Here is a 21,976-nt window from a genome sequence, read left to right as displayed (position 1 = left end):
TAAATAACAATCTAAATATTAAAAACATAAGTGAAAATTTAACAAACAAATAAAAAGAACTACAAGTCTTACAACCCATTTTAAAATAAATCACTATCTGTTGAAGACATCTGTAAGACATCTGCTTCACTATCTGTTGAAGACATTTGTTGTGTCAAATTAAGCTGCAGGCTCCACTCCTGGTGGTGCCCTTCCGTCAATTCCTTTAAGTTTCAGCTTTGCAACCATACTTCCCCCTTCCCCCTGAAGACTTCCCTTATATTTTGAAGTGTTCCAGGCACAGGTACAAGATCCCCAACACCACCACCACCACTCCCTCACAGTCCTACATCATCTCCACCACCAACACCCACCTGTAGATGAAGTTTCTTTCGTCTGTGTGAGGAGTTCACCCCCACCAGACATTCTGCGGGACCCTCTTCTCACCACTCGCCTCGTGACACTCTTGCTGCTGCGTTGTCCTCCCTTCACCTCTTCTTCCGTCTCGTGGCTAAACTTCTGCCCTTCCTGTAATTCACATTAAAAAATTTATAAATTTTAGAAAACTCACACATTGTCAAATACTGTAGTAATAAAATATACATCTCTTGAGGGAGTATTTGCATAGCTTCAAATAATATTTAAACATAAATATTGCAATAAATGCAATTTTTTGTTTTAATTCTTTTTGTTTAAATTATGAGAGTTGTTAAATTGATTTATTACCAACACTTGGACAAAACAGATTCACCTTTAAGGAACTCGTGCAAATTCTTATTCCATCATTCTATATATTTCAAACTCGCTGTTTCTTGGTCAGTAAGCAGAAATCGCCTAAAAGTATTTTTAAGGCTAAAACTGCAATCCATGTGTCCATCAAAGTGATATGCAACACCCATATTTACTATACCTTTTTCATAAGCTTTCCTTGAACTGTGGTGCCTGCTGCCCAGTCTTCTAGTGCCTTGGACGCATTAGCCTTGAATGTTTTCTCCTTCCTTGTTTTGCCACTGTTAGTTCGAACTATCTGCCGTGCCTGTAGGTCCAGAATAATATAATACATCTGTAAATTCCTCACTATTAAATTAATAATTGTCATGATGCACCAAAAGTTGTTTTAAGATAGTGTAATTTTATCAATAACCGTCTTTCATTTCTTGATACAAGCCTAATATTTTTGTTTATATTTTTCTGCCTTTTCATTTTCTCTGAGGGATTTCAGCGCAGAATAAAAATATAATTTAACAAATTATAATAGATGTCATTACTTCATAACCATAGACTCACCTTCTCTGTAGACCCCAGCCTGGCTCTTCTGACTGTGGTCTTTGTCTTGGTCCAGCCTGCATCATTCTGCACTATGGTTTCATCTTTTAGGTCTGCCGAGTCATCTCTAGACACCTTTCTGTCTTTTTTGTTTCTTAAAGACCCTCCTGGATCTTCAGGACGATTCCTTTTAAGACTAGAGTTCCTATGGACAATACGGTTCTTTGACTTACTGGGGTTTGTAGAAGTCTTTGGCAGGCCCTTTGGCGCAGATAAGTTTGATGATGCTTCCCTTGATTTTCTTCTTTCTGGTAACTTTTCCTTCTTATTTTTTATGCTTTTTCCACCTTTGATTTCTCGAATTGGTGAGGATTCTTTAGACTCTGGCTCTAAACTGGTTTCTCTGGTTTTGTCTCCCCTATCTGTAGTGGAGTCATTGTCAAACACATCATCACTGTCGTAATGAGAGATTAGTGCTAATTTGTTGCCCGAGGTGTCAATGACAGTAGTCTCTGATGATGATCGTTGGACTGCCATGTCTTTACAATATTTGTGAGTTATATTATTTAATTCTTCAGAAAAAGAGAGCTCTGGTGAGAACTGAAAATTATTGGACAGTTCCTCAACTATGGAGTCTTTAGAGCCCCTGTCTTTGGACAAGATGCTAGATAAAGAAACTGGTCTAGAGTCCCTGTCTGGTGTTGATCTCTCTGATGGTTCCCTTGACCTCAGTGATGATGTTTCTCTGGAATTCCTTGACAAGTAAGGTTCATACATTTGAGAGGATACTCTTCTTCCCTCACTTGTACCTAGAGAACTGCTCATCACTGTAGCAACTTTGGGTGACAACTCAGGAAGTCTAACTGTTAAAGAAGGTCTCTCATGAGAGATTCGTGATGTGGAAGGCTCTGTATTTTCACTACATTCTGATTTATCTAAAGTGGGTTTACTTTTGTCTGGGAGGTATCTTTTGTTGCTGTTGTCATGCAGGGAGGAGATTTTGCATGTCATCAGGTACGTGGTTTGAAGACTGTCGTCCCTATGTGAAGGTGATGGTATACTTGTGGCAACCCTCTTTGGATCAATACCAGAAGTCATTGTTTTCAGGGTCACAGAAGGTTTGATTAAATTAAAGGGTTTGTGTACTGATGTATGCCATGAGTTCTTCGTTTCCTTCCGAGGACTCATTTCTTCATCATTGAATCCTTTACTTCTCTCTCCACTTCTGTTTTTAAATGTTAGTGAGGATCTGTAAGGAGAGGTTAAAGGAGTACTTGAGCAATCCTCCTCCTCCTTCTCCTCATAATCCTGTTCTTTATATTCTTTAATCCTCTTTGTACTGGGGGAAGGTGCAATGTTTTCTTTTTGCTCTTCACCAGGCAGAGATGCAGTTTGTACATCCCTGCAGCTGGGCTCAAGAATCACATCAAGCTTTGATGGTAACTCAAGAGAATCTCTCTTGATGACCCTCTCTGGAGATGCCCTCGGAGATGCCAATGGAGTGGAAGTCACTGATGATGACCTTGATGAACCGTCGCCCAAAATGGAGGAAAGACTGACTGGTCCTCGCCTACCATTAATTGCATATGATTGGTCAGATTGGAGGGCTTCTCTGACTGAAGACCTCATTGATGTTGGAGTAGATGGATAAGATGCATTTGACTTGGAGGAACAGGTCATGTTAAAGTTGTCAGGTGCCTTTGTAAAAGTTTGGGAGAAGAGCTTGGATGATATAGCTAATTTTATTGGTGTTACTGATATGCTAGATGATGAAAGCAAAGGGGAGGGAGTGTTGGAGCAAGGTGGATATTTTGGAGTTGAGTAAAGCATGGTTTTCGAATTTTTTCTGGCAGGGGGAACAGGACTCTTAAGGTCTTGCAACTTTCCACCTCGATCGTCTTCAGGATATACACTATCATAACATATATTTGTACTTGTACATAATTTTGACGGGTTTAAAAGAGGTGTTGGTATTTCAGATGGATCCCTTATGTCTTGGGCCAGAGTGTGGTCTGAAGTTATTGAATTGAGCATTTTATTCAGCCATTCCTTTCTATTTTTGGGGTCCTTGATGCTAGACCTGCCTTCATTTGCACACTTCTCATAACAAGAGGGCATTTGAGAAATATTCTTTTCATTATCTTCCTCATGAATGGCCGATTCTCTTTTCATCTCTAAGTATGGCGATGGATATGCTTGAGACTTTTCATGGAGATTTAATGGTTTGGGTGGAATTGGAGGTGATACCTTTTTAGAAGATTTGGATGAATCATTTGTATCTCGTGACCGCTGTTTAATGTCAGAGGCACGAGACTCTGCTGAATAAGTATCGCCATACTTCAACTGTGTATCTTTTTCTTTATTATCTGATTTATCTGGAGATGAGGGCATATGTGAGGCCTTTCTCCTTGATGGGGAGCTGGACAGCCGAAGCTTCTGAGGGCTGGAGGAGGCAGAGGTGGATGTTGCCCTATTTGTTGCCGATGTCTTCCAGTTGCTTTCCGTGAGGATCCTAGGAGATGTATGCTCCTTAACCTCTGATGAGGAGCGAGACTTTGAGTTGTCTCTCCTTGAGGCAGAACTGACTCTGTGGGTTGGAGAATGAGATTTTGATGAATCTCGACGACTCGTACGTTGAGACTCTTCATAGGAACTTGTGCTTTTGGTAGGAGAGAGCAGCTTTTTAACAATGTACGGTGACTTCATGGGGACAGCAATATCCTTGATTGACTCATTTTCTTGCTCCAAATGCAGATTTTCTGAGGGGACTTTTCTGAAAACAATGTCATCTTTGCCATCAACTGTACCATTGATATCTGTTTTTTTATCCTTACTAAACATAGACATAAAGCTTCCATGCATTTTGACAAGTTCCTTGATTTTCACCGAAACAGGCTTCATGGATAAATTCTTATTGATGCGATTTTTCTCCTCATCTTCCAGTCTTTGTCTTTGTAAGGCTTCCCATTCTAGCAAACTGCTTCTTCTTTTCTCTTCTTTCTTTTTTAATGATTTACGTTGATCTTCGTCATTCACAACCTCCACTGTCACTTGATGAGCTCTGTGCTTGGAGGTGCCCTCAGCACTCTTGTCTTCACATTTTCTTCTCTCCCCCTCACTGGCCAAGCTCTGAGTAACCAGCTTCATTCGTAAGGGTCTAATTGGATAATCATTAATTTTGGAAGTTTGTTCATTTGATCTATCATTCTGAATATTAATTTTATTTGACTTGGATTTATTTAACTGCACACGAGACACCATCGGTGTAATAGCATGGCCGTTAAGACTCGCTCTCTCACATGGAGCATTATGCTTGTGAATGTCATTTGGGTTTGTTATGATGGTAAAAGTTGTCATCCCCTCTGTTCTCCTTGTGTTCTCTGCCTCCTTCTGTGTCTTCTGGCGAATTAGTGAGTCCTCTTCAAGCTCTGTGAAGCTGGTCTCTGGTCGGGTCTTCTGGTCTGCACTGAAGGTGAAGCTGAAGACCTTGGCTGGTGAATTCCGGGTTCCCTCCTTCTTGGTGTGCGAGGGGAAGGGGACATGGCTCCCCTGATGTACGTTGAATGGGGCATGGATTTCTTGTTGATGCGAGGAGAAAGTGGTGTGGCTTTCTTGCTGATGCGAGGAGAAAGTGGTGTGGCTTTCTTGCTGATGAGAGGAGAATGTGGCATTGTTTTCTTGCTGGTGCGGGGTGAGTGCATTATAGTTTTCCTGCTGATGCGAGGGGAATTGGGTGAGGCTGTCCTGGAAATGCGAGGGGAGTAAACTTCGGCCCTCCTGATGGTGGGAGATGAGGGTGGTGTTTCCGCTTCTGGAGACATCTTCAACATCTCTGTTTTGGGAGGACGTGGAGGAGGAAGAGTCGTTCCTCCTGATGTCTTGCTGAGCCGAGGGGGAAGTGGTGGAGGAGGCTGGTGCTGGTGGTGGTGATGGTGGTGCTGCTGTAGTAGTGATGAGGGTGGGGCTGTTGGGGTGCTGCTGCTTCTCTTCTGGAAATCCAAAACCATATTGTAAATGAATATATTTTTTAAAATTAATTCACTATATGCTCTCTTCAACATGATAATGAAAAAATATTAACCAATGTTGAATAGTATTCAATCTTTTCATTAGTGATTGACTGCAGGTCAATAATACTGAAGATATGTATACCCTAGTTTTACTGAAATATTAACTAAATTTCTGAAATTTGTTAATTATATTTCATACTTAATTTTTTTAAATAAAGGAGGTTTTTTATTTCTTCCCTTCTGAATTTTAAAAACAAACACCTTGTACTTACAGACTATATATCTGAAATAGCTATGTATTATTATTATTAGTATTGATGTTATTATTTTAATTATTATTATTACCAGTAGTGTATTGTCAGTATTGAAACAGCCAACAACAGAGCCAATGACATTAATGAATGCAGTTCTTCCTGTGCTATTCAAAATATAAAGGCAAATTCTGTGTAGTCAAAATGAGAAGATATAAAATGATGCAAAATATTGTACATTATAAAGTTTAGTTTAGTTAAACATTTTGTTATGAATAGTTTCAAAATACTTCAAATAATTTGTTATGCATTGACTTATTAGGCTTATATTATTAGCAAGAGAAAAGACATTCTTATTTCAATTACCATTAAAGATAATTTAAAATTTCCACCACTGTACCTTGCTCACCTGTGAAGGTGAGTGTACCACCACTGTACCTTGCTCATCTGTGAAGGTGAGTGTACCACCACTGTACCTTGCTCACCTGTGAAGGTGAGTGTACCTCCACTGTACCTTGCTTACCTGTGATGGTGAGTGTACCACCACTGTACCTTGCTCACCTGTGATAGTGAGTGTACCTCCACTGTACCTTGCTTACCTGTGAAGGTGAGTGTACCACCACTGTACCTTGCTCACCTGTGATAGTGAGTGTACCTCCACTGTACCTTGCTTACCTGTGAAGGTGAGTGTACCACCACTGTACCTTGCTCACCTGTGATAGTGAGTGTACCTCCACTGTACCTTGCTCACCTGTGATGATTGTACCACTACTGTACCTTGCTCACCTGTGATGGTGAGTGTACCACCACTATACCTTGCTTACCTATGAAGGCGAGTGCACCCACTATTGTACCTTGATTGCCTGTGATGACTGTACCACTACTGTACCATGCTTACCTATGATGGCGATGTACCATTACAGTACCTTGCTTTCCTGTAATGATTGTACCACCACTACTGTTAAATGCTTACCTATGATAGTGAGTGTACCATTATACGTTGCTCACCTGTGCTGATGAGTGGACCTCCAATGGTACCTTGTTCACCTGTGAAGGTGAGTGTACCTTTGCTGTATCTTAATTAAACAGCTATGGTTATAGATGACTAGCTATGCTTCGATAAGTAATTGCATGATCAATTACTTATGATCAACTGTACCACTGGTGTTTCTACCTGGTGGCACCGTTGTACCTCACGTACCTGTGAGAGTGAGTGACTGTACCACTACAGGGGAGAGTAGATAAGAAGCATGGTAAGCTGGGTGTGTTGCGAGTGTGGGGTATTGTGTTGTACCACGGTGGGTGTTGAGGGGGTTGGTGAGAGTGGACTCCAGTGTAACAATGTCTTCATCCTGTGTCGTATCTTCTTCTTCATCCTCACTTCTTCCTTTCTCGGTTCCTTCCTTCACTAGTTCTTCACTTTTTCTTGGTAATTCCTGCGATTTTTTGCCTGAGTTGAACTTCTGCGACTCCTCATCTGAGTGGGGTTCATGCCATCGTCCATTGGTGCTCTCATTACCACCAGAAAGGTTGGCATGATTAATGACACTCCGGTTGTTAGGGAGGATGATGGATGTTATTTGGTCCTGGGGATGATGGATGTTCCGGAGGGAGCATACGGCAAGCGAGTCGCAGAGATGGTGTGGTGGGTGGTGGTTGAGGGTCACTGCTGTGCTACAAGTGTGTTGTGGGGATGCTGAGCTCCTGGTCTTGGAGAAAGTGTTGTCACCCACTTCAACACCCGTGGCAGCAGCAACAGTAGCAGTGGGAGCAGCAACAGTGCCAGTAACAACAAGAGGAAGAGAGTCATCGAGCAGGATAGTGTCATCTGATGGCTCTGTAAGTAACATCACATTTGATAACTTTTAGTTTTTCCTACCAGATGTCACATTTCTCTTCATTATATACTAAGCATGCAATGACGTTTGTATGTGTTGAAGAACACAAGCACACGCACATTCACACACACACACATGCAGGAGTTGACTCCTCATCAGAGGTCTCCCAGCATAATGTTGGCACCCTTGTGTACACTTAATAGTTCCCGGTTGTCCTGCTGCATTGTTCATCTATTATGTTTCCATGCACACAAGACACGAGGCTTCTCAGCACTTTGGTGTAGGTCTCAGCTCCTCATCAACGGTACACCAATGTCTCTCTGTACCAGGGTGAGAGCTGCACTACACTACTAAACTACACCTTCCACTCTGTGGAACGTCAACTGTTTGCTAAATCACTTAGATTACACCTAGTATATATACACTTTTTGTCTTCATATATGCAAATATGAAATTTCTAAAGGCACTGTCATATCACAAATTATTCAAGCATAATACTCCTCTTATTTTGCCATTCTTTTGATCAAAGTTGACGGTTTGGCAAGAAACAAGCCGGCTTGTGGACAAGAGAGCAATGCTTCACACCACAGGTCACTTCAACACTCGCTATATGGGTATATTGTCCGGGCTCTCATAATTACAACTCTAGAGAGTCTCTGCGCATATCAACATCTCTTAAGAGTTCGATAGTTGTCCTTCTCAGTATCACTTAGAGCTTATATGCTAACAGAGAAGCCAGAGTTCTGCTTATTAAAGTCTGCCGTAGTGTTGTGACTCTGCTGACAGTATTGTGACACCGGCAGTGTGGATCATTTACCCCAGAAGAAGGGTAATGTTATAAGGGAAAGCTTAAGGAGGAATAGGTCATTTTAACCTTCCCTTATCCTCCCCTTCCCCAGGTCTAAGAGAGTACCCAGGTGCCAACGAGAATAGAGAGTATGATCAGTCTATCCCCCGTGGCCAGCTGGGTGTTGGCCATCAGCGGTAGCAGCAGGAGCAGCAGGTGGTGACCGGGTTGGGTCCTAGTGAAGCCAAGCTGGGCTGGGGCGGTGGTTAGTGAGGCGGGTTAGCATGGAGGAGCGGGCCAGGCCTGCAACACACAAGGTCAGGGCACTATGGTTAGCCAGGGCACAAGAGCAGGGAGCCAGGGTTAGCAATCACAAAACACCAGGTCACTAACATTAGCTTGCATACAAGGTCAGGTCACTAACATTAGCTTCCATACAAGGTCAGGTCACTACTTCTAGCCAAACCTAAGCTATATATGAGAACCAATAATACCATTACCATCCCTAGGGGGCCCTGCTCTATATCTCATAGTGTGCAGGTGTGCACACACCTGCACACACTTGGGATATTTATGTGTATGCTTCATGTGTGTCACAGCTACACTAACTCACTTCCTACACTTGTATAATTCATCCTATACAGCTTCACTAATGCAATAGTCGCCCTCTACAGCTGCACCAATACAGTAATTAACCTCTACAGCTGCACCAATACAGTAGTCAACCTCTACAGCTGCACCAATACAGTAGTCACCCCTCTACAGCTGCACCAATACAGTTGTCAACCCTCTACAGCTGCACCAATACAGTAGTCACCCTCTACAGCTGTACTAATACAATAGTCACCCTCTACAGCTGCACCAATACAGTAATCAACCTCTACAGCTGCACCAATACAGTAGTCAACCTCTACAGCTGCACCAATACAGTAGTCAACCTCTACAGCTGCACCAATACAGTAGTCAACCTCTACAGCTGCACCAATACAGTAATCAACCTCTACAGATGCACCAATACAGTAGTCAACCTCTACAGATGCACCAATACAGTAATCAACCTCTACAGCTGCACCAATACAGTAGTCACCCTCTACAGCTGCACCAATACAGTAATCAACCTCTACAGCTGCACCAATACAGTAGTCAACCTCTACATCAAGCAAGATATCAACAGCTTATTAACATGTCATAACAGTATTGGGAAAGAAACATATGACACAATAATGCCTACCAATATGTTCTGACAGTAAGCCGACTGTAAGCAGAGTACAGCTCTGTTCTCAAGTTATTAGCGGCGGGAAAGTTTAGCTTTGTATAGGCAATTAGCAAGTGTCTACTGTTATTGTAGCATACAAGAAGGCATTGAGGATTAAATACTTAATGTACATAGTTTATATTCGTATCTTTATCTTTCTCTCACCTGCGTTCTCTCTCTCTCTCTCTCTCTCTCTCTCTCTCTCTCTCTCTCTCTCTCTCTCTCTCTCTCTCTCTCTCTCTCTCTTTCTCTTTCTCTCTTTCAGTATGTCAATATTGGACTGTATATTGTACATTAGCTAAACAAAAGCAGCAAAAGACTGCACACACCCAACGAAGACGACAATATATATATTATATATATATATATATATATATATATATATATAATATATATATATATATATATATATATATATATATAATATATATATATATATATATATATAATAGTTTCTGTCTTGATCATTCGACACACTGCCATCCAAACAAAGTAGAAAGAGACTAAAATGTTTGCTGAATACTGGCCTACAAATGACTTGTGGCCTGTTAATGTGATGACTGGTGAGGGTGAGATGTCTTACCTGAGGTAGTCAAGCCGCGTCCACTCCTACAGGTGCCCCAAGATGTTGATGAAGGTTCTTGGACCCTCTGTAGCAGTTCCCTCACACTCTTGCTGCCCACCGTCGCTGACTTCCTGCTGTTGGAAGTGGTGACCGTCGTCGTTGATCTGGGAACAAACTCATGTCGATTCTCATCATTCTTGTCTGTTGTGTTGTTGCCTCTGTTATTGCTGTAGTCGCCTTCGTCCTCTCTTGAAGCTCCTGTCGTGCTCAGCTTCCTCAAAGTCATCTTGTTCTCACAGCAGTGATGTAGGTCATCCAGAACCTCACTAATGGCTCTGTCTCCCTCTGTGTTGCCCAGGTTTCCCAGAGAGTCCGAGAGGGACTCCTGGCTTGACGCTGAGGATGACCCGTGGCTGTCACCTCCGGTGGAGATCCTTCGAGGCTGCTGCAGACGGATCTCGCGGGTGCTAGTGAAGGTGTTGAGAGAGGTAAAGTCCCCACTGTGTCTCTCTGTGTTGAAGTGCGAGCCTTGCGGCCGTCTGTGTAGTGAGTGTTCTGAGTGGAAGCGAAGCATATCATTAGTTACTGCTAGATCACGTTTGTTAGAAGACACATGCCGTAGTTTGACATTAAAGAAGCTGCTGCCGTTAGTCGCGGTGGTGGCTGTGGTGGTGGGTGTTGTGTGTTGACTATGGAAGTGTTGTGGCTGTGGTTTGACTACATGGGGCATGTCTGTGTGTGGCTTAGGGTGTTCCCTGCTCAGTCTGTGTCCAGTATTTCTGATGTGACCAATGTCCAAGCCTGCATCAGCTCCCTTACCTACGGAGTCCCAGTCAAAGGACGCGCTCTTCCGGTGCTCTACCTTTTGGAGCCCTTCGCTCCTCTCCTCCTTCTTGAGCTCGTGTAGGACGTTCTCCACAGACCGCCTCTTCAGGATGCTCTTCGGCTTTGGACGGTGGTCTTCCAAGCTGACAACTTCTGGGACAAGTTCTGTTCTCTTCAGACTCTCCTCGAGGAACCTCATCAGCTCGGAAGCATCTTCTTTCCCTGTTGGAATCGGGAAGTCGTATTCCTCAACGTTTTGGTTCAGTTGCTCTGCCGTCATCTTGGTCGGGTCTGGGCCAGCTATTGACTCAAACTTTGAGCTACTCTTTGGGCCTTTGGGTTCAGACATGGGGAAGAGATTGAGCGGGGTGTCCCCAAATCGCATCACAGGACGGCTGCCATTTGGGGAACTAGGGTTATTTTGAGCTTTCTGGGATGATGTAGTCGTAACGTAATCACCAAACCTCATTTCCTTTGTCTTCTCGGAAGGATCGGGCAATGTTTCCTTCACCTGGATCTCACCAAAGCGCATTTCTTTTTGTTTACCATTACTGATCTTAGAAGCTTTGGTTTGTGCACCACCCCAGTCATGTTTTAGATCACCAAAGCGAACTTCGTCTTTCTGAGGCTTTCTAATGCGCATCTTTCTGTTGGAATCCCCCTCAGAGACTTCACTTGAAGTCTCAAAAGACACTCTGGGCCTCTCAGCAGAGGGCTCCCGTGAGCGTTCTGTATTATGCTCTAACATCCTGCTTGAATCTTTGTGAAGCCCCAAGTCCTCGTTAACTCTGGCAATTGCTTCCTCGGCCAGCTCTTCCCCAATGCGAGATGCTTCCTCTCTTAGATCATCAAGAGCATCTAAGCCACCTCGACTCCACGCTGAAGAAGATTCTGTGACACAGGAACTATCACAGTTAAAATCAGTCGTGCTTGTGAGGGTCACATTTAATAACTCAAGCTTCTTACGAGCCCTGGCGACCCACTCTGGTTCCTTACTGGCGGTCGAGGCTCTATCAGACAGCTGGTCCACTTGACGAGCTGTCCGTAGACTCCGTCGTTCCTTTGCCAGTCGGATCCAGTTGGGCTTGTCCTCCTCCTCCAGTGTGATTTGTCCAGCTGACAGACTTAACCTATTCCTCCGCGGAGGTGGGATTGGTTGTGTGCTGGAGGAAAGCTGCTCCGGCACAAGTGGCAATGTGTCCCTCTCAGTGGCTGTGGTAAGACCAGGTGTCAACGCGTCTGGAGGGCACGACTTTGTACTCTCAAGGCTGTCAGGATGATTATTTAGCACTGAAGATAAGAGCCGTGTCCCTTGTTTTGTATGGCGACACTTGTACTCCTGCCAAGATGTGTTTGATGAATCTTGCTCGAAGATGCTTGATTGACCCGAGTGTCGACTACTGATATCAGATGGTGCCTTAACTGAATCAACTGACTTACTAACTTTCCGACAGTTACTTTCATTAATGTCCTCTTGGTCTGTCTTGAGTGAGTCCCACGATTGTGTCCACTGCCAAGTTTCAGGTCGCTCAATGTAGTAAGTCTTGTGCTTCTCCTGAACCTGGTGAAGCTTATCGCATTCCGCAGCGTTACTCCTGATCAGTTGAGTCTCGCCCCGGCAGGCTGGGGACATACCAGGGCAACAATCTTCACTCTCAGTGAGGTTGGACCCTCCGAACAGGTAACTTCTTACTTCCTCTTTTTCTTTTTCCAACGTCGGGCTAGACTGGACCTTGAACAAGGGAGATTCGCTTCTAAAATCGTCCTGATCTTGATCTAGAGAACTCATAGACTTCGACCGCACCGAATTTTGACTGAGGTGAACAGAGGATCCATGTGAGCCTGAGGAATCTCGACGTTCACGGCTTTCAGAAAGGCTCCTCAGCTGCTCTCTTACTTTCTCCCTAAGAGCTCTTCTTTCACGTCTCTCTTGTTGAATTTGGCGCTTCTCTATAGTTCTTCTGACGTTAAAGGCACTTGCTCTCGAAGGTCTGTTTTCTGAATCGCTTTGGCGGACATACATACGCGACGTACTGTCCTTGCGGTTTTGTTCTGCCTGGCTCACAATACACACATTTATGCCCCCTTCAAACTCTGTATCTATCTGAACAGGGACTAACCTGGATTGGGTTGGTTCCGTTTCTCTCAGAGATCGTCTTGTCTGTAGGTCTCTGATCCAGAGAGGCGTCGAGTTCCCTTGGGTAAGACAAGAGGCAGATTTACTCTTCTTCCCATTGATAGTGATGACAGTTCGTCTGTTCACCAGGCCAGAGTCTGCGATGCTCTCACGGTCACTGATCACTACTTCTGCCTCCGAGGATGACCTGTTCTCCTCTGGGCTTTTCTCTAATGCAACACTTGCGGAATCAAACACCGAGTCCCTCTCCTCACTCCACTGTCTCGCATCGTTTTTCTGGTCCTCTTGCGCAGAGTTGTATGAGTAAGAGTAATCACTGGAAGTTCTAGAGTCACTAATATCGCTTGAGGACCTCCTCTTTGCTGCAAGACGAGCAACTTCCTCCTTAATCCTTCTAAATGACTCTTCTGCCTCTGATGAAGAGTTGTTCAACAATGGGTTTGATCCCCCTACAGAGGTGCCAGATCTCCTGTAGCGATTCTCAAAGAGTTTCCTCCTTATCTCGTGCTTTGCATCTAGACCACTTGACTTTTTCTTTTCTTCTTTATTTGTATGTTGTGTGTGATTTGCCTTCAGAGTATCTGTCAACTCTTCTCTGAAGCTCTGACTGTATACCCTCAAGTTCCTTGCTATGTTCTCACAGTTTAAGCGCTTCTCTCGCTGACAATCCTTGTGACCATCACTCTCAAGTTGCACCTCGACGTTGACCACCCTCGGGATGACCAGGTCGGCCTCGAGACCCTGCTGGTCAACTACCAAGTGAAGACTGTCTGCAGAGGATCGCCTGGAACCACGGGAGCTTCTGGACGGAGGCCGTCGGTGGCTGAGGGCGCCGCTGCGGCCAATGAACGCCTTCCCCTTCTGAGGCGCGTGGTCCAACCTCGACAGTGCCACCTGTTGGGATGCCACACTTGAGACACAAGCACCCTACAAGCTACTGCTTGGCACACAAGTAAAGACACAGGTAGGACAAAAGTGGCTAATTGGTAAACGTATAATTGGTTACATATAATACGGGAAAGCAGGATTAAAAACTCAAACTCTCCATAAAAAAATCATCAAAAATATACAGGAACGTTAAAGATAAAATACATGGAAGATGCAGGTAAGACACGGTGAAATACAAGCTTAATAATAAGCAAAATATACAAGGATATACAAGATATGTAATAGGATATACAAGCTCTTGTATATCCTATTACACACGAAAGGACATACCTTTGGTCACCGTAAACAGATGACTGTAGCATCTATTGTGAAAATGACACAAATAAAATTCAGAGATGTACGAAGATCACACAGCGCGCTGAGCTGAGATTGTGTGAGGGAGAGCGCCGGAACACAAGTGACCTACAGTCTCTTGGGCGGGCTACCCGGATCTCGCCCACGAACGCAGTCAAGACGTTCGTGTAGGCGTCCTCAGAACTGTGACGTCATGTGTCAACAAAGATCGAGATCGCTTACATCAGTAGTCAGAATGTTTGTAACTGTCTTTTGTTCAATCTGTTTTTACTGATGGGTGTATATATTTCTTATTACCGTAATAAAAAGAAATCTAAAAATATTTGAACAATAGGTCTACATGCGTATACCTGCTTGATGGGGTTCTGGGAGTTCTACTCCCCAAGCCCGGCCACCACAGCCCGGTTGGTCCGGCACTTCTGAGGATGTTGAACAACCGCGGACCTCTGATGTTTATACAGTGTTCTCTAATTGTGCCTATGGCACCTCTGCTCTTCACTGGTTCTATTCTGCATTTTCTTCCATATCGTTCACATCCAGTACGTTGTTATTTTACTGTGTAGATTTGGGACCTGTCCCTCCAGTATCTTCCACGTGTATATTATTTGGTATCTCTCTCGTCTTATTTCTAGTGAGCACATTTGGAGAGCTTTGAGACGATCCCAATAATTTAGGTGTTTTATCTCGTCTATGCGTGCCGTATATGTTCTCTGTATTCCCTCTATTTCAGCAATCTCTCCTGCTCTGAAGGGGGAAGCGAGTACTAAACAGTACTCAAGACGGGACAACACAAGTGACTTGAAGAGTACAACCATTGTGATGGGATCTCTGGATTTGAAAGTTCTCGTAATCCATCCGATCATTTTTCTGGCTGACGCAATACTTGCTTGGTTATGCTCCCTAAACGTTAGATCATCAGACATCATTATTCCCAAATCCTTTACATGCTGTTTTCCTACTATGGGCAGATTTGATTGTGTTTTGTACCCTGTATTATGTTCAAGGTCCTCATTTTTACCGTATCTGAGTACCTGGAATTTATCACTGTTAAACATCATGTTATTGTCTGCTGGTCAGTCGAAAACTTTATTAATATCTGCTTGTAGTTTTTCAATGTCTTAAACAGAGGTAATTTTCATGCTGATTTTTGTGTCATCTGCAAAGGATGATACGAAGCTGTGACTTGTATTCGAGTCTATATCTGATATGAAAATAAGGAACAGCAGTGGTGCAAGGACTATACCCTGAGGTACAGAGCTTTTAACTGCGCTTGAACTCGATTTGATAAGGTTGACTGTTACTCTTTGTGTTCTGTTCAACAGAAAACTGAGTATCCAGCGTCCTACTTTATCAGTTATTCCCATTAACCTCATTTTGTGTACTGTCACTCCGTGGTCACATTTATCGAATGCCTTTGCAAAAGTCCGTGTATACCATATCTGCATTTTGTTTTTCTTGTAATGCCTCTGTAATCTTGTCGTAGTGGTAAAGTAGCGGTGAGAGGCATGATCTTCCTGCTCTAAATCCATGTTAGCCTGGGTTCAGGAGGTCATTGGTCTCCATGTAACTAGTGACCTGACTCCTGATCACTCTCTCAAATACTTTTACTGTGTGAGACGTTAGTATGTGTGTAGGTGTGTGCACTCATAAGTTTATACTTGCAGGATCGACCTTTAGTTCTTGGACCCCACCTTCATAGCCGTCGGTTGTCTAAAGCAATGACTCTTCACCTGTTTATTGTATCTACTTATGAAATTATAAATGGACTTCGCTTCTATAACCTGTTCATCAGTGCTTTCCATTTTCCTAATACCAATACGTCTAAACTTCTCAACATCTCTCTGGCTCGTCTATCTCCCACAGTTCCATCCATCCTCTCTTGTTCTGTTGCCATCCATTTACTATTTCCCCCACAGACAATCCCCCTAAGTATTTCATACGTCTCTGTCATGTCTCGTCTCTGCCTCACCTGTTTCAGTTGAAACAGAAATCCATGTGTTTATCTAAAGTTAGACCCGGAATTAAGTATTTGTGTACCAAAAGACCAGGTCAAGTTACACATTAGAGAAGGCAGTTTGGTCTACATTGGCTTCACATAATAACATTGTCTTGGTCCACATATTTGTTCACATTGCCTTCATTTATCGCATGATTTTTTTTTCAACATTGTCAATGTTTACTTTGTGTTTAGAGAGTTGGTTAATGTTTTATTATTAATAAATATATGCAGGGTATTTGACATTAATAATTATATATATATATATATATATATATATATTATATATATATATATATATATATATATATATATATAATATATATATATATATAAATTATTATATAATACATATATAAATTTTTATGTAGGAGTTCTATTGAAGATGAAAATTATTTCAAGGGTTTGACAAGGGTAAAGGTTGAGAAACGGTGGTGTGTACCACAGTGTACCCGTGTACCACAGTGTACCCGTGTACCACAGTTTACCCGTGTACCACAGTGTACCCGTGTACCACAGTTTACCCGTGTACCACAGTGTACCTGTGTACCACAGTGTACCTGTGTACCTGTGTACCACAGTGTACCTGTGTACCACAGTGTACCTGTGTACCTCTCCCCCACAACCCTGACGCCCCAAGCCATGACCCTATACACGTTATTATGAGAGCACGGAGACCACCAAGTGTAGTGAGACAGCTGGGTCCTCTCTTCCCACACGCTATGTCCGCTACTCTCCCCTCTTCTCTCTCCTCTTCTCCCCTCTCCTCTTCCTCCCCCCTCCTCTTCCTCCCCCCTCCCCCCCCCCCCGCTCCTCGAGGGTCTCATGACCCCGTGGGATGACCCAGAGCCTCGTTAACACCACAGTTTGACCCCAAGATCCGGGTGAGCTTCACACCCGCCCCCTGAGAGCAGCCCGTGTCGTGAAGGCGCCCTCCACCACCCGGTCAAACAACGCCCCCCGCCCGCCGTTCACTGTAACCGGCCCCCTCGTGAGTACTTTAACCGGAGTGCTCTATACATCTTCCGTAATCTTGTGTTGGTAAACCACATTGTAGTTATAATATAATCACCGTCCGTAGAGCCGTGGTGTGGGTGGCGGCCCCGGCCACACCTTCCCACCCTGCCACCAGGTGGCCACACTGCCACACTTGAGGACAACTTCCGTCCTTTGTTGACGGACCCGTCACCAGACAGGCGTGTAGGGGGACGGGGTGTAGGGGAGGGTGTGTGGGGGGGGTTGGGGGGTGTAAGGGGGTGTACAGGGGAATGGGGGGAGCCATCAGGGGAGGAGAACATGACCTCAGGGGTCACGCCAGGGGGCGCCAATAACCTACGCTTCTCAGCACTTCTACCAACATGTCTGCAGACAGGAAGTATTAACCTTCTGGATAGAGAGTTGAGGACTAGCCACAGGAATAGAGAAGGCTGGCAAGGACCTGAAATAAAGGCTAGGAGAAGGTAAACAAGGAGAGGCAATCCCTGTAAATGGGGCAAGAGAGAGAGAGAGGTAACTAATGGAAAGATGTGGAATTGAAAAGCTGTCCTCTTCACCCCCCTCAGTAGTCTTTATATTGCGATCATGTCCCCGCTGGTGTCTTCTTTCCCTTAACCTGTCTTCGTAGCTCAGCCTCTCACCTCTGTCACTAGTCTTGTTCTAAACCTTTCTAACTGTTCCATTGTAGTTTTATGCTTCACAAAGTGCGGATTCCATGCCGGTGCTGCAATACTCCAGCTCCTCCCATAATAATAATAGTACTTATAGTACTAGTTATATAGTAGCGTATATAGTACTATAGTACTTATAGTACTCTAATACTAGTACTTATAGTACTATTAGTATATTACTACGATGTGCTCACATGTACAAAGACTATTGGGCCAAATAGTTAACTTTTACACTATAAAGTCAGCCCAAATTATAATACTAAAAATGGAAAACCAAAGAATCTGTCTATGTCGCAAATAGGGTATCTTAGGCCTAATTTAACTCTGGCTCTTACATGGACATTAATGTGATTTCATTATCTACTGAAGACAGTGTTATCTGGTGATATCACTGATCACAATGTTATCAGTAATATAACAGTTTATAGATCTCTAAGTTTTATGTCAAAGATTTACATAATACGGTTAAATTGTCGTCAATTAACCGACGTGGAAACATTACAAATTAATAACGAATTTCAAAATGTCTTCACTCAGTTGAATGACCATTAAATTTATAATTATTTTCGTTATAACTTATATATATTTTTTTATGATTGGTGCATTTTTATTACTAATATTAATTGTTCTCTTTGGCAATTTCACAGCTTTGATATATTGAGTTGGAAAATAGTTTTGAATTGGATGTTTGCAATATATTAATTATGATTATTGAGGGAATAGTGAAGGTGATGTTGATGGGTGATGGAGCTCTGTCTGTCTGTCTGTCTGTCTGTCTGTCTGTCTGTCTGTCTGTCTGTCTGTCTGTCTGTCTGTCTGTCTGTCTGTCTTCTCTCTCTCCTCTCTCTCTCTCTCTCTCTCTCTCTCTCTCTCTCTCTCTCTCTCTCTCTTCTCTCTCTCTCTCTCTCTCTCTCTCAGGGCCCCCTCCACCCTTCCCAGCTAGCGGAAAGGAATGAGAGATGAGTGAGAGCTGTCTGGGAGACATGACAACAAAGAAAACTCATTTTCACGTTAACTCATTAAAGTCACTTCTTGCCTACCGTCTAATCCCTCCCCCCCCCTTACCTCTCTCTCCCCTCGCCCCTCCCTCTCTCTCGCCCCTCCCTCTCTCTCTCCCCTCACCCCTCCCTCTACCTACCCTCCCCATGCTTGTGGCGGCGCCCCGGGAGACGCCGGGGTTCATCAGAGAGAACTGTTCACCTCTCACATGAACACGCAGGAATCCTGGACGTCAACGACGCTGTTAGTTCATTAGTCCGCGTCCTCAGTCAGGTCCTTCCGTCTCTCACCCCCTCCCCTCCTCTTCCCTCTCACCTTCCCCTCTCTCTCTCTCTCCTCTCACCTTCCCCTCTCTCTCTCTCTCTCTCTCTCTCTCTCTCTCTCTCTCTCTCTCTCTCTCTCTCTCTCTCTCTCTCTCTCTCTCTCTCTCTCTCTCTCTGAAAGTATGGGAGGGTGGGGACAATCCAAGGACGTAGGAAGGTGTTTCCCCTCTCCCCTCCCTCCCTCTCTCCCTCTCCCTTTCTCAGCACCTCAAGGCTTGGGAGTGTCAGGATACATCAAGGACGTCTGAAGGTGTTCCTTACTTCCTCCGTTTCTCCAGTCGCCCTCCCTCTTATCCCTCCCTCCCTCCCTCTTATCCCTCCCTCCCTCTCCCTACCTTTCTACGTCACCGCCTGAGGGGTTGAGAGAGTCGGGATAGACCAAGGACGTCCCAAGGTGCTTCTTCCTCCCTCCACAATTATCTTTTTATCCGCTGTCTCCCTCCCTCTCTCTCCCTCCCACCATTTCCTTTCCATCCGGGCGTAATTACCGTTCCGTGACCTTTGTTGGGAAGCTTGGGTTATGGGGAGAGTGGCCGGGGCGCTGCTCTCTCTCTCTCTCCCTCTGTCTCTCTCTGTCTCTCTCTCTCTCTCTCTCTCTCTCTCTCTCTCTCTCTCTCTCCTCTCTCTCTCTCTCTCTCTCTCTCTCTCTCTCTCTCTCTCTCTCTCCCTCCTCACATAATTGTGCAGGCGGGGGTTGAGCTTCGGCTCTTTGGCCACACCTCTCCAACGCCAATCAACTGGTGTGCGTGCGTGCGCGTGTACACATTGGATGGGTATCCGGTGGTGCCCGGGTCGCCCTGGGGCTTGACCCAGCGTCCGGCAGCGAGTCCTTCCTCTGTAATTATATAAACCAAGGTGGAGGAAAGTAATAAAAAACTCTAGGGCTTGGACCCGCCATTTATCAATCACGTGGTCAACATGGGGGCCTGACAGCTGAGTGGCCAGCGCTTCGGATTCGTAGTCCTGAGGTTCCGGGTTCGATCCCCGGTGGAGGCGGAGACAAATGGGCAAAATGTTTCTTTCACTTCGAAGCCGGTGACTGAGCGTGACAGAACACTGGACGCGTGATCCTGTGGTCCCGGGTTCGATCCCGGGCGCGGCGAGAGACAATGGGCTGAGTTTCTTTCACCCTGATGCTCCTGTTACCTAGCAGTAAAATAGGTACCTGGGTGTTAGTCAGCTGTCACGGGCTGCTTCCTGGGGAGGAGGCCTATTCGAGGACCGGGCCGCGGGGACACTAAAGCCCCGAAATCATCTCAAGATAACCTCAAGAAGATAGAGGAGTAATTAACACCTTTCTGAGTCCCTGTCTCACGGTGAGCAACTTGACTTGCTCGAGTGTCACTCTCGGACTTTCCAGGTCCGAGTTCGAATCCTCAATGATTCAAGATTATGAGAATATATTCATGTATTCTAAAAGCGGTCGTTCTTGAAGTATAGTTTAGTGAATATAACTGAAAGAATTATAGCAATAATTGTAGCATGAACTTTCTCTCATGTTCCTTCAGAAGGAAGTTGAAAAGTTATCCTTGTAGGTGAAGGGAATTATCAGGGGGAAAGAGCCAAGTCATTACGGCTATATAGCACTGGGAAGGGGTCAGGATAAGGACTTGGGATGGGACGGGGGAAAGGAATGGTGCCCAACCACTTGATGGACGGTCGGGGATTGAACGCCGACCTGCTTGAAGGGAGACCGTCTCTGTACCGTCTAGGCCAAGTGATTGAGCGTTTGTAGGAGGTGTATAATGTATGTTGTATGAAATGCACATTTGTTGTTGTTTTAGATTTAACTACTCAGAACGAAGTGTCCATGTAGCACGGGCTATGGCGACCCCGTAAAGTACACATTCATTTAGTACACAGTTAAATGATAGTTAAGAGGTTGTGCCTCACCTGTAGAGCGTCAAGGTCCAGTAGAGGAGGGGGGTCGTGGGGTGTAGAGGGGGGGTGACCTTTCACCTCTGACCTTGGGTACTCTCTCCTCACCTGTAATCAAACAAGAGGTAAGAACAAACAAAATACAAATGATATCATCGGTAAGGTGAGAATTATAGAAGGTTCCAACTGAACACTTGTAAACTGTGTTGTAAACTGTGTTGTAAACTGTGTTGTAAACTGTGTTGTAAACTGTGTTCAATAATGAACAAAGTAGATCACATTACTGAGAACGGTGTAGAGGACATTGTTCAGTTGTGGGAGCGGGTCAGGCAAGGTGGAGATGAGCACAGTATGAGGTCAGATAGTAGGAACACAGTCTTGTTTATCAACCCGTTCTCGCACTTTCGTATAGTCAATATTGACTTATTAAATACGTGCATATGTGACATACTAAACATACTAGTTTACCTTGAAAAGCTTCATAGAAAACACCGACCTTACCTAACCTTCTTAGTATGTTAAGATAAGCATCTTATTGCTTCGTAATTACAATTATTTAACCCATACCTATAATAGGTTAAGTAATAATTGTAATTACGAAGCAATAAGATGCTTATCTTAACATACTAAGAAGGTTAGGTAAGGTCGGTGTTTTCTATGAAGCTTTTCAAGGTAAACTAGTATGTTTAATATGTCACATATGCACGTATTAAATAAGTCAATATTGACTGTAAGAAAGTGCGAGAACGGGTTGCGGTTATGTTTGAAATGATCAGACTGTCTCCCCCCCCCCAAGCACCGCCCCCCTCGCCCCCTTTAACTAACCATTAACCTTCCAAAAGCACCATTGACGAGGTTCAGTAAATAATTAAAATCAACAGTAGTATTTCGTGTTGTTATTTTAACGTGAGGTCAACTTGTGGTGGAGGAGCCACCTCGCCGCCTTGTGAGTGACGTA

At 44.3% G+C, this 21,976-nt stretch overlaps 1 protein-coding gene across 1 annotated transcript in view; it reads right to left on the bottom strand.

Annotated features, from left to right (window-relative positions):
* The window catches only part of LOC123758475 (serine-rich adhesin for platelets), a 36,922-nt gene that overhangs the window by 3,840 nt on the left and 11,106 nt on the right, over window positions 1–21,976 (bottom strand). Inside the window, exons 3-8 of the mRNA XM_069323019.1 lie at window positions 21,034–21,126; window positions 9,970–13,807; window positions 6,708–7,343; window positions 1,267–5,234; window positions 890–1,015; window positions 354–507 (exon numbers count right to left, since the gene is read on the bottom strand). Of these exons, the coding sequence (XP_069179120.1) occupies window positions 354–507; window positions 890–1,015; window positions 1,267–5,234; window positions 6,708–7,343; window positions 9,970–13,807; window positions 21,034–21,126 (8,815 nt within the window). The remainder of the gene's footprint in view (window positions 1–353; window positions 508–889; window positions 1,016–1,266; window positions 5,235–6,707; window positions 7,344–9,969; window positions 13,808–21,033; window positions 21,127–21,976) is intronic.

The sequence above is a fragment of the Procambarus clarkii genome, chromosome 11 (assembly GCF_040958095.1).
Source record: "Procambarus clarkii isolate CNS0578487 chromosome 11, FALCON_Pclarkii_2.0, whole genome shotgun sequence".
NCBI classification, from domain to species: domain Eukaryota; kingdom Metazoa; phylum Arthropoda; class Malacostraca; order Decapoda; family Cambaridae; genus Procambarus; species Procambarus clarkii.
This window is presented reverse-complemented; position numbering and strand designations above follow the sequence as displayed.